Genomic DNA, 13879 nt, shown 5'->3' on the forward strand with positions numbered 1-13879 from the left:
ATATAGTATCCAATACTTTGCTCATTAATTAATTCTTCTAATTCCCAACAACAACATGTGAAGATTGTCTCTCAAACTATATATATAAATATGTGCCTTAGTTAATTGGTGTTTTTTTGTAACTAATAACACACACAGTTAGTCACTGAGGAGAGACTACACTACTACTACTACTACTGAGTAATGGCCCCATAAAAGAGCCTAATGGCCAGTTGGTAAGGGAACATTGACAATACCATACTAACTAAAATCTAAAAACACTTACAAATCACACTAGCTAGCTACTTCCACTGCACACGTGTGTGTGGGCTTTTCAACTAGCCAAAACCCAAAACAAAACCCTTCTCTTGTCTCTAATAAAAAAAAATCTCACGTGAGGATATAATTGTAAGTTGTCACCATGTGACCTCTAATATATTTAAATATTATAACCTTTGTCTCTAACTATAAACTAAACTATGCCAGCCATAGCTATTACTTATTAGCTATAGCTATACATTTTCTCCGTTTGAGCTTAACTGATGATTTACTTAATAAATGCTGTATAGTAACTAAGTCTTTTCTGGGCCCATCAATCCTTGGGAAACTGATGTTCTTGGGCTCCTCTGTTTTGGGTTTACTGTTCATAGTTTGTTTTGGGTTTTCCTTTTGTTATGAGAATGTGTTTTTATCACTTTTGTCTTTCTAAGAGTTTGATTTGAGAAATGCTAAAGATCACTCTATAGTAGTATCTAACATCCTATATTATTATTAAGGAATTTTTACATAAAATACCATTTTTTTTATGTTTTTTAACATTTATACGGTACCATAATTTCAGTTTTTAATTTTACCATTTTTTTTAAACTTCTATACGGTTTCTTATTAAAAAATTATATCATATACGGTTTTGGTTTTTATCATATAACTGCCTACACGTTTCCCTCTAATATGTCAAATTTCAATCACTTCCCTGTCAGTTACTATTATCTAACCCACTCCCTCGATATTATCATTATATTTTGAATTTCATATTTTATATCATTCTTATCTTCCTCTTCTTCTTCTTTCTGATCATCGAGTTCTTACTCCTTTTTTTTTTTACTTGTTGTTTCTGCGATTTTTCCTTGTTTTTGAGTAATGGTTGTTACTCGATCTCGTTCGAGTTCATTGTCCCCTTCTCCTAAGAAATCCAAAAAAAAGTCTATGAAAGAATCTAAACCAAAATCAGTTGCTCAAACTTCTTCAAAACCCCCTAAGCAGAAATCTAAAGTTGTGGTTGCTATTGGTGAGCCTTCATCTGGTGATGCTAGGAAAGCTAAGAGGAAGAGGATTGATAATGATGATGATTTTATTTCTGTTCGTCCTAGAAAGGTATTTTTAATTTTTTTTATATATTTTTCTTGTTGATCTGCTGTTTTCATGTTGTTGATTATTTTTTTATTTGACTGTTATTTTGTTTGTTTATTTCTTTAATTTTTTGGGTTTAGAGTTTTTTCTATGTTCTTTTTATGTTGTGGGTTTCAATCTGATTGTTTTTCAACTTATTGTTCTATGTTCTTAGTTTTTTTACTTATTCCTTTTTTATTTTGTTCATATTTCTTCAATTCTATTCTAGGTTCTATATGTATTTTTTTTTGTTGCTTTTTTGTTGATATAGTGTTTCTGTTTAAACGTAGAGATTTTTTTGTTGTATTAAGTTTTTTTCAATGTGTTTTTGTTCAATTTTTGATGGAAATTTATTTTTACATACATTGTGATTGTTTTCATTTAATTTTGTTATTTTTCTGTTTAATTATATGTTTTTTGATTGTTTTTTGTTTTTGTTTTTTGTTTTTTAGATTTGTTTCCATTTCTATTTTTAAAAAATTAAAGTATATCATCTGTTTTTTTTTTTCATTTTTTTTAGTTATTGTTATTTTTTTGAGTTTATAATTTGTTTATTTTTTTGGTGTTAGTTATTTTTTTGTTTATGGATTGTTTAATTATGTTTATTTTTATAGTTATTGTAGTTTTTATGTTTAATTGATTTTACTATTTTATTTTTCAATTATGGGATAATAAATTTGGTAATGAAGATTTTCATACCACACGAGTGACTTTTACTTGCTCGTTTAAAATCATTGAAACTATCATTTTTATTTTGATCCCCAAACATAATGAATTGTTTGGACAAACTGTTTTTGAGTTCTTTTTAAGAACTCCTTCTTATGTTATGCAACACAGTTGTTCCATAGTTTGTTTTTTTAGGGAGGTTGTCCAGCCGAATGAAAATGAGATGTGGTTTAATGCTGCTGGTCGGATGCTAAGGTTTAGCATTGAGGAGTTCGCTTTGGTTTCAGCCTTGATTGTTCGGGTTAATGTGACATGTTGCACCTTTCCCTATTGTCAATGCTGAAGTACTTCCTGAACAAGTGGATAAGTATGAATGTTAATTGTTTCTGTTTTGTTTTATTTTTGTTGTTTTTATGTTTATTTAACATCTCTAACATTGATTCTTTGTTTTTTGTTGTTTCTAGTGATTGTGGTGCGTTTGTTGCTGCTTTTGCTGAGTATTTCATTGAGGGAAAGAATATTCCAGCTGATTTTGATGTTGAGGAGTATCGCCTTAGGCTTTCTGTATTGCTATACAAGTTTAGACTTATGTAACAGATTGACAATGTTGAAAGTGAGCCAGAAAGCCCACCTAAATTTCCAAAGAAGACGAAGGCAAAAGCTAAAGCAAAAGCGAGAGCAAAAGCGAAGTGATTTGAATTCAAGAAAAATACTCTATGTGTTATCTTCTGTTGTTTAGCCAGGATATGATATTATACGTTGATCTTTTGCTGGAGGCTTTTGTATGTTTTTTTTTTTTTTATGTTGTTTAGCCAGAACTTAAAGCAACTGTTGGTGTATTGCTTATGGTTATTTTTATGTTTTTTTTTTGTATTATTAGCCTAAACTACACAGCAATGTTGGTTCATTACTGAATCTTTATATTCTATATAATGTTGATATTATATACAGTTGTGATTTTAATTTTATTATTATTTTTTTTCTTTGTATTTCAAATGATCTTTAACATTTTTTATACAATGGTAAGACAAAAAAAATTAACATGTACATCTGTTTTCAAATGTATTTTTATAAATCAACCAATTTCTATATGTTTAATAGTTTACAACTTTAATTTTGCCATTCTATGAAATTCAAAACTAAACACTTCATTATCAATTCAATTCAGTTAAAATGTATTTCAGAGTTTATTTATTCAATAGAAACCAAATTCAAAGTTATTCATCTGTTTTCCTTTTTGTATATGTAAAAATGTTTTATTTATGTTGTATTTATGTTGTTGTAATGTTCTGTAGCTTTTGTTGTTTTTCATTCTATACTTGGGTTATTGGATGTCCTCCTGTTGTATCCTTTTCTTCCACATTTTGTGCATTTGATTTGTGTCTTTGTCTCCCAACTAGGTCTTGTTCTTTTCTTCTTTGGTCTTCCCGCTTTCACCCTTTCAAGTGGTGGCAATATTTCATTATCCTTGATTTCTTGTGGAATGTCCCAACTGCTTTGATTTCTTACTGGATATACCGCTGCTTCATAGGTTTCCAGCCAGTTCTTTGTGTTGTAGTAATCTGAACAGTAATTTTGTGGGTCAAGATACATCTCTTTCATCACTACCAAGGCATGCGCACATGGCATTTCATCTATTTGAAACCTATTACATGTACTGGTTGTTCTCATCCCAATGTCCATTGCTTTGAACTAGTACAAGTATTGATGTCATTTTGTCTGCAATTCAACAGTATGTCCATTAAATTGTATTTTTCATGTAGGAAAACATTTAAACAACAATAATTAAACAATAAATCCGCATTTTTTTTAAAATGAAATATTTTTTTTTTCAAACTAGGTTTTAAAATTACTAACAGGCTCTTAAGATAAAGAATTTTTTTTTTTTTTTGTATTATTAACATTAAATCAACAATTTCTATTTATTTGAATATATATGAAACTTTATTTTTTTTTTTTTATTTGTTGTTTAATTCATGAATAATAGAAACATTGAAGAATCATTTACCAAATTATGAGTTTTTTTTTATGTATTTTTATTATTTTTTTTTAATATAAAAAAACCTGAATTACATGTTTTAACCAATAAATAAACAATAATTCTTAGTCATTTTTTTAAATGCAATATTATGTTTTTATCAAAACAGAATTTATCATAACAAACAGGTAGTGAAGAAAATAATTTTCATTCCAAATTATTAACAATAAATCAACATTTTTCTTTTAATTTCAAGGTAAATGTAACTATTTATTTTTATTTTTTATTTTATTCTTCAACATTTTGATTATTTAAATGATTTACACAAATTAAACAAAAAAATAACAATAATTATTCACTGTTATTTATTTGATTTTTTAAAATTTTTTTGAATCAAATGTTTCAATCATTAACATGGAATCATCAGAAGTAATGAATACCTTATTATTGTATGTTTGGATTTGATTGGGAGCTCCAATCAACAATTTTCAACTCATCTTTATATGATCTGCAACAATTTAAAAACAAGTTTATGTTTTTTAGTATAAAGATTTGTCTGTTAATGGTGTGTTTCATTACTCTGTTTTTTCATATCTCTTGGATTTAATATGGAGCTGCGATCATCAATTTGTCATCTCATTTGTACTACGAACTGCAACAATCAAACAATTATATGTTTTGTTATGTGAATGCATTTATTTCGAATTTTGTGGATTGGTTGTTTAATACCTGTTTCAATTTGAATTTGAATTCAGTAGGGAGCTCTGATCAACAATGTCTCGTATATTTATTGAATGATCTGCAACATTCAAATTACAATTTTAAAAGAAGGAGTGATGATACCTCAGTTCTTTATGAGATTATAGTATAAAATCGTTGATACCTCTGTGTAAGCAGATTTGATCAATGAGTAATTGCTCTTGATGAATTCATCTCTATTGATGTTTGTTTTTGGTTTCTATGAGTCTGATTGTTAGAGTAGGTAAGTTCTGTGTTAATTTTTCATTGAAATGTTGTTGGATTGTTGTTTAGCAAGCTTAGTCGAGCATCAGTGGCTGCTCTATTTTTTTTTTTCAGTCGGACGAGCATCAATTGAGAAAGCAGAGAAAAATCATTTTATTTCAGTATATGAAAGTATTACATTGGGTTACAAAAGGAAATAGGGGAGGCATATATATACTAGGCTTAGAGGCGGTTTAAGAGATACAAAACAAGTGGTTGTAGTGGATATATCTAATAACCAAAATAACAGAAAACCAACAATAAGCCTAACCAACTAACAACAAGCCTAACCAACTAAACTGACTGTGAGGAGAGAAACAGAGGAATAAAAAGCAAGCAATATCTAATATTCTTAATACCCCCTCCTCAAGATGGAGCGTATATGTCAAAAACTGACATCTTGGAGATATGTGAGCTCAAAATAGGAGAAGTAAGTGGCTTGGTGAAAGCATCGGCCAATTGGTGTTTGGTGGAGATAGGGATGAGTCTGATAGTGGAGTTGTTGATTTTGTCCCTAATGAAGTGGCAGTCCAATTCTATATGTTTAGTTCTCTCATGGAAGGTTGGGTTGTTTGCAATGTGAATGGCCGAGTTGTTGTCACAATAAATGAATGCAGGGTGTGGTTGAGGAATCTGAAAATCATGTAGAAGGTATTGTAACCAAGTGACTTCGCTAGTAGTGGCTGCCAGGGCGCGATATTCAGCTTCGGCTGAACTCTTGGAGATAGTAGGTTGCTTCTTCGTACGCCATGATATGAGACAATCGCCTAGGAAGATACAGAACCCTGTGGTAGATCGTCTTGTAATTGGACATGAGGCCCAATCCGAATCTGAAAAACTGCGAAGGTGAAGTGTTGATGTTTTTGAGTAAAGTAGTCCTTGTCCAGGGCTTCCCTTAAGGTACCTAAGGAGATGGTGCACAGCTTGTAGATGTGTTGTTCGAGGATTTGCCATGAATTGACTAAGGGAGTTCACGGCAAAAGTGATGTCCGGCCTAGACAAGGTCAAATACAAAAGTTTACCAACAAGTTGTCGATAATGAGAAGGGTTGTCTAAGGCTTCCCCATCTTCATTGTCTAGCTTCAGTTTAGGGTCCATTGGGGTCTTGCTAGGCTTGCTGCTCATGTAACCCGAATCTTCAAGTAATTGAAGTGTATACTTTCTTTGAGAAAGAAAGAGACCATCTTGAGCACAAGCAATTTCAAAACCGAGAAAGTACTTCAGCTTTCCTAGTGCTTTGAGTTTGAATTTGTGGTGTAAAGAACGTTGTAAATCGTGGAGAAGGTTGATGTTGGGTCCAGTAATTACAATGTCATCCACGTAGACGAGGAGAGCAATGAAAGTGTCCTCATTTCCTCTTGTGAAGAGTGTATAATCTGCCTGCGATTGTTGAAATCCTTCTTGTATTAGAGCGTCTGATAGCTTCTTGTACCACTGTCTAGAGGACTGTTTAAGCCCGTATATTGACTTATGCAACTTGCACACCAGATTGTTTTCTGCATTAAGAGTAGAAGGAAGAGTTAGACCTTGTGGTAAACGCATGTAGACCTCTTCATTGAGGTCTCCATTAAGAAAAGCGTTATTAACGTCTAGCTGAAGAATATGCCAGTTTTTTATAGTAGAAACAGCTAAAAGTAACTTAAGGGTAACCATTTTAGCAACAGGAGAGAAAGTGTCAAAGAAATCTAGCCCTTCTTGTTGCGTATACCCTTGTGCAACAAGTCGAGCTTTTAATCGTTCAACGCTGCCGTCGCTATTATATTTAATCTTGTAGACCCATCGACATCCTATGGCTCTTTTATTTGCTGGCAATGGAACAATGGTCCATGTTTTATTGTCTGTAAGGGCTTTAAGTTCACATTGCATAGCATTTAGCCAACCAACAATTTGAATGGCTTCAAAATAAGACTTCGGTTCCTTGACAGAAGAAACTGCAAGAATAAAAGCCTTGTATGTGTCAGACAAATTTGAGTAAGATATGAATTTATTAATAAGATGAGGAGTTGAAGAAGAGTCCTGAATGAGTGAGTAACACTCGAAGTCTCTCAAATGAGCTGGAGGTCTTGTTTGTCTTTGAGATTTTCTTGTAACACCATGGGAAGAGTTTGGGGCTGCTGCATTATTTTCTGCTGCAGAATCGGTTTCAGCTGCTGCATTATTTTGTGCAGCAGTATTTGGTACAGCAGTGGCATGATTTTGCTCTCCAGTAGTGGCAGTTGCTTGTTCTTCTAACTCCTTTTCAGTTGTTTCAACTCCACGAGCAGCTGCTGAATTTTGGTCACTGTTATCTGTGGGATACTCACAAATAGGGGTGTCATTAATCATAGAATGAGGTAAAACGATTTGAATAAAAGGATCAAGATTATTGTCATCAGTATTGAGTTTTTGAAAGGGAAAAATGTGCTCATGGAACACAACATTTCTTGAAATAAAGATTTGATTAGTATTCAAATCATAAAGTTTGTACCCTTTGACACCTTGGGGATATCCTATAAAAACACAAGTTCGGGCTCTTGGAGAGAATTTAGTCCTTTGAGTCATTAAGGTAGAGGCAAAAGCGAGACAACCAAATGATCTAAGATGTTGATAGTCAGGTTGTTTTCCAAATAGGATTTCATAAGGAGTTTTGTTTCCCAAGAGTGGAGTTGGTGTCCTATTTATTAAATAGGCTGAAGTAAGAATACATTCTGACCAAAATTTAATTGGCATTTTAGCTTGAAAAAATAAGGCTCGAGCAACATTCAATAAATGCTGGTGTTTTCTCTCAGCAATGGCATTTTGTTCGGGTGTTTCGACGCATGTGAAATCATGCAAGATTCCATGTTTAGAGAAAAGGTCTTTGAAAACCAACTCCGGGGCATTATCAGATCTGAAAGTTTTAAAGACAACATTAAACTGAGTTTGAACATATGATAAAAATTGAGGAATGATAAAAGATACATCAGATTTATGTTGCATTAAGTAGATCCAAGTAAACCTAGATTTATCATCAACCAAAGTAAGGAAGTACTTAAAATTGGTGTGTGAAGTAATGTGATATGGTCCCCAAATGTCACAATGGATTAGATCAAAAATTTTAGGAGCAAACTTGACTTTATTATTGAAAGGAAGTTTCCTTTGTTTAGCAATGGGACATATGTAACAAGGCTCCTTTTTATGCAAATCAGAGACATTACAATCTAAAATATTTTGAAGTAAATCCAATCGTTTAAGAGACAAATGGCCAAGCCGAGAGTGCCATGTTTCTGCAGAAACCGAGAGAACTTGAGGGGCTTCAGGTGCATTGTCAAGAACATATAGATCATTGATCGCACTCCCTCTTCCAATCATTTTGTTGCTGGTATTGTCCTGCATAATAAAACTGTCAGATGTGAACTTGACTGAAATAGGAGAGGTTTTGGTAAGAAAGCTGACCGATATAATGTTGTACTTGAAAGTAGGTGCGTACAGTACATTTTCAAGTATTATGTTATTGCCAAGATTGACATTCCCACTTTGATTAACCATTAGAAAATTGTCATTAGGGAGGATGAGTTTAGTAGGGGGGATCTTACATATGCATTGGAAAAGTTTGATACTAGAGCAAATGTGTCTTGTTGCTCCGGTATCAATAATCCAAGAATCGTTCAAAGGAGGCAAGGAATTATGAGATAAGATAATACCTGAATTTCCAGAGGAAGTACCAGGTTGATTGGAGTTGTTACCAGTTTGCTGTGAGGCGAGTAAGTTCAATAACTGCTGGTATTGAATACTTGAGAGTTGCGGAAGCAAAGTATGAGTTTCAGAGGTGCTGATTTCTTCATTCTTTTCTGTTTGTATCTGGTTTGCACTTGCTTCTTTGGACTTGTTTTGCTTGTTGAAACCGGGGGGATAGCCATGAATCTTGTAGCATTTTTCTATTGTGTGTCCTAGTATGTTGCAATGAGTGCAAAAGGGTCGATTTCTTTTAGGAGGATGTGGTCGAGAGCCTTGATTATCATCCTTTTGATTTCCCTTTTTGTCATTTTGAAAAGCAAAAGCCATAGCATGATTAGAATTATTTGAATTAGGGACAGCATTGTTACCTCTTTGGTGTTCTTCTTGAGTAACAAGATGAAACACTCTATTGATTTCCGGAAGAGGATCCATTAGCAAGATGCTACCTCGGACTTGAGAATAAGAATCCGAAAGTCCCATAAGGAAAGACATAATATACTCCATGTGGTAGTGATCTTGAAGCTTCTTGACTCCACCACATGTGCATCCATTACAAGTGCATGAAGGCCTGTAATTTGTTAGTTCTTCCCATATAGTTTTAAGCTTTGTAAAATACATGCTAATGGTTTGAGCTTCTTGCTTAAGATTCATAAGATCTTTTCTTAGATTGTATATATGGGGACCATTTTTCTGGTGAAACCGAACCTTTAAGTCATTCCATATAGCAGAAGCACACTCATCATAGAGAATGCTTGAAGAAATTTCCTTTGATACCGAGTTTAGAATCCATGAAATAACAATATTATTGTTTCTATACCAAGCATTGTAAAGATTTTGATCAGAGATAGAGGGTTTAGGAATAGAACCGTCAAGAAATCTGATCTTGTTCTTTACGGATATCGCGAGTTGCATAGCTCGGCACCAAGAGACATAATTGTCTTGTCCCGTGAGAGGTTGAGAAACCAGAGAGTTTCCTGGGTTATCACCGTGATGAAGGTAGTATGGACTTGCTGGATCTTCAAGAGGATTCTTGATTGGAGCAACATGGAGAATTCGATCAGACTGTCCAGGATCACTTCCAACATCTGTAATGGTGGTTTGAACTTCGGTTTGATCCCCATCTGTAGCCATCGCAAGAAGACAAAGAGCAGAGGAAACAATAGAGAAAAGAAATCGAAGTAGAGAATGGAAAACACAGCTTCGCCGGAGAAGAAAACACAGCTTGCTGGAGGAAGACGGATCGGACGGGAAAACTTAAATTTCCCGCTCTGATACCATATTGAGAAAGCAGAGAAAAATCATTTTATTTCAGTATATGAAAGTATTACATTGGGTTACAAAAGGAAATAGGGGAGGCATATATATACTAGGCTTAGAGGCGGTTTAAGAAATACAAAACAAGTGGCTGTAGTGGATATATCTAATAACCAAAATAACAGAAAACCAACAATAAGCCTAACCAACTAACAACAAGCCTAACCAACTAAACTGACTGTGAGGAGAGAAACAGAGGAATAAAAAGCAAGCAATATCTAATATTCTTAATAATGGTGTTGAAGAAGCTGAAACCGTATTTTATGTAATTTAGATTACACTTACCGTATATAAGTTGTATTTTGAGGTGTAACCGTATTTTTGTTAAATTTTTCCTATTTTAGTGCAATTGTGAAAATTTCCCTATTATTAATATAGATAAATATCATGTACACATTTGAATTTGAATTAACCTAGTAACAATGCTCTTTTGATTTTGAGAAATTTAGTTTAATTGTATCTTTGTTTTTAGATAGTTAAATGTTAATTATTAGGAGAAAGAGAATTTTTTTAAGGAAAAAAGTATCAGGAAATACCATTAATCAATAAGAAAAAAAAAATTCAATATTATACTTAAAATTGATTTTATTTATAAAAATATCTTTAAAAAAATTATTTACACAAATATCAATATCACACGTCAGCATACATATCAAAATTCAAAACAATTATTGAAAATGGAAAAATCTCGTTTCTAGAAACTTTTACTTTTTGGGAGTTTTAAAAAAAATAACCATTTAGTTACTTGTGATGTGAATAAGATATTTACTTTTTCACTAAAAAAAATTATTTTAAAATTTTACACATATCTACATAATAAAATAACTATTTTAATATGTGAGAAGCATATATTTTTCTGTCTCCAAAAAAGTACCACTAATATTAAAAGTAGCTTTTTTATTTTTCTTTTGTTATTATTAAATTTTATTTTGACAAAAAATCAGTTCAGGAGGTCCTATTTGTATAATTTTAGAAAATACATAGTCTATTTTGTCATTTAACAAAATAAATAGTTCAATTAGTAACTTTTGCAAAACACGGAGTCCAAAATAGTATTTACCCAATATTTAAATACTTAAGTGCTAAAAGTGTAATAATTTTATTTTAAATACTTTTCCCGTGGTATGAATAATTTGTTGAGGAGTGTTGTCTCTGATTGAAACATCTTTAAAGAGAAACACTGAATTATGTGTGTTTTGGGTAATATGAGTTTATGTATTACTAATGTCTGTTTTCATTATATAGATTCAAGATTGGGCTCTATGGCCTTACCAAAGAAAGCAAAAAATTGGGCTCACTAGTAAGAGGATTGATTTAAAACAAAACTCCACCCCAATTAGGAAATTTTTATACAAAGTACTTAAAATCACATTTTTTATATTTATATAATATATATATACTAGCAAAAAGTTACATGCGAGACACGTATACTAAATTTTATGCTAATTTTTTTTCTATGTTATTTGAAAGTGATACAGTTAAAAATTAAAGAAAAAATATTATTAGTTATTAGGTGAGATTATTATTATGTGTATCTAAATATTATAATTTATAATGTTGTCAATTAAAAGTGAATACCGAATGCAATATATTATTAGTGTTTAAGAAAACTTGATGATTTAAATATGTTCTTAAGTTAATCCAAAAATAAATTAAAAATTGATGTTCCAATACTTAAAGAAACATTACTTAAATGGGTGTAAGATAAAAAGAAAATTAAAAATCAATCTCTAAATTGTTAATAATTGAAGATAGCATTTGTCTAAAAATTGTAGATAAGAAAACTAATGATAGTCATTGGTGGATTTCAATCTTCATTTGCTTCGATGAAAACAGTAGTGTAATTTTTGTATTTTGCACTTTTCATTCTAGCCGAGTCCGCATATATCTGGATTGTCCATTTTTTCGTTGATAAATTGAATATGGTAGTGTCGACAAAAAGTGAAAACCATGTTTAACAAAAAGTGATAGTATTCTATAACAAAATACTATTAAATTATTTGAATTAAATTATTTTAAAATACTATATTTTATTAAAATAAAATTATACGATTAAAATATATTTATCTTTATTCAAAAAGAAAAAAAAAATGATAAAAAAAATAAAAAGTTTCTATTATTATCTCTACTGCTTTTCTAGATGTGAATAATAGTCTCTTCTTTCTTCCATATTCTTCTTTATTTTTTGTATATTGTGTTTGCAGCATATATGTAAATTATTACGTAACTTTAAAAAACTTTGCTCCTGGAAACTAATGCATATGCCGAGCACTTAGAATCATTTGTTAGCTGTAAACTTTGTTGGGGTTTTTTCGCCATTAATGCTTGGTTTTGTGAACTTTGATAAAAGTCACGCTTCTTTTTTATTATTATTATTACTTATATATTTTGTTATTAAGTTGTGAAGAAGAAAAAAGAGAAGTGCGGATTGGAATATTATGTGTGATCCCATGAGAATATCCAAATTGTAATAGGAAAAGGAATACAATAGATAATTAAAGAAAACCCAATCGTAGATGTACAAAAGTAAAAATCCAATCGTATTTTTTTTTATTTAATAAGATTTATTTTATTATATATAAATAAAAAGTGACCTATGAATTTCTTATAAATCATTTTATTTTTAATATAAATAAAAAGTAATTTCTCATAAACCAAAAATTCTGTTATATAGACACACTTTATATAAAATAGATATATAAATATATATTTATATATTTTTACAATTTTTTTCTTCATTATATTTTCATGAATTTTTTTTTTAATTTTTTTTATTTATTCGTATTTTTGTAAAAAAAAATGTTAAAATCCATAAGAATGTTAAAAACTGTAAATTCGTATATTTGTAACTTTTTGTTATTTTTAGGTATTTATGGAAATATCTCTTAAATTAAGTAAATGAATAAAGCTTTCAGTTAAAGAAGCCCAATGGCCCAACTGACTTAACTTCCAGTCTCGAACTTGATCCATAATCTTTCGGACTTAATAAAAATGTAACATAGTTCTAATTTGTACCCAAATATTTGAGTATGATACTAAAGCATAATTAAAAGGGATTTTTTTAGGAATATACTATATTAGGTAAGTTTTTACAAAAATAACGTTAATAATAATGTATCACACACAAAATGACGTGACACGTCATCATCTCCTCCACGATTACCTGCAAACATAAACACAACTGTTAATCCTAAAAATAGAAAATTACCAAAAAAAACGGCAATTATATATACAAAAACATAACATAACAAAAACAATGTTATTTTTGAAAATAATTGCCAAAATAAGGTGGCCCATTAAAATTTCCCTAATTAAAATTTGATTGATTTTTGTAATATAGCCCTCCTTTTTTCCGATATTTTTTTTATTTATAAAGATTTTCAACACACTTGATATCATGTGCAAAGTAAAAGTGGAATACATTAATTCTTACTTCGAATTTATTTAATAACCTGTTTACAATTAGACTATTTTGAATATTCCTCTATAATTACTATGAGTTATTTAGTAAATATGAAGTTTTCAGCCAAACCAATAATGTGGGTTGATGACAATAGAAAGAATATATACAGTGTGAATGATTATAATAAATATATATATATATATTTTGAAGAGAGAAAAACTTTTATTTCACCAAAACAGGCCAATCCCCAATCCAAGATTAATTACAAAAATGAGAAAGATTAATTGAAGAAGTGTTTTGGTCTCGATAGCTAATATAATATCTCTACATTAATTAAAAATATGTATATATATAATTTCATAAAAATTCAACAACAAAATAAATACTCAATCATGAAGTCTTAGAAGCTGAGTCCAAAATTGTCACTGAAAAACAATAATCTCCATAGAGTA

At 30.7% G+C, this 13879-nt stretch overlaps 1 protein-coding gene across 1 annotated transcript; it reads right to left on the minus strand.

Moving 5' to 3' along the window:
- Positions 1 to 3342: 3342 nt before the first annotated feature.
- Positions 3343 to 3717, minus strand: LOC133036748 (uncharacterized). The gene has a single exon (XM_061113479.1). The coding sequence runs from the start codon at positions 3715 to 3717 to the stop codon at positions 3343 to 3345; it is 375 nt and encodes a 124-aa protein (XP_060969462.1).
- Between the last annotated feature and the right edge of the window lie 10162 nt (positions 3718 to 13879).

Source organism: Cannabis sativa, chromosome 4, assembly GCF_029168945.1.
Source record: "Cannabis sativa cultivar Pink pepper isolate KNU-18-1 chromosome 4, ASM2916894v1, whole genome shotgun sequence".
NCBI classification, from domain to species: Eukaryota; Viridiplantae; Streptophyta; class Magnoliopsida; order Rosales; family Cannabaceae; genus Cannabis; species Cannabis sativa.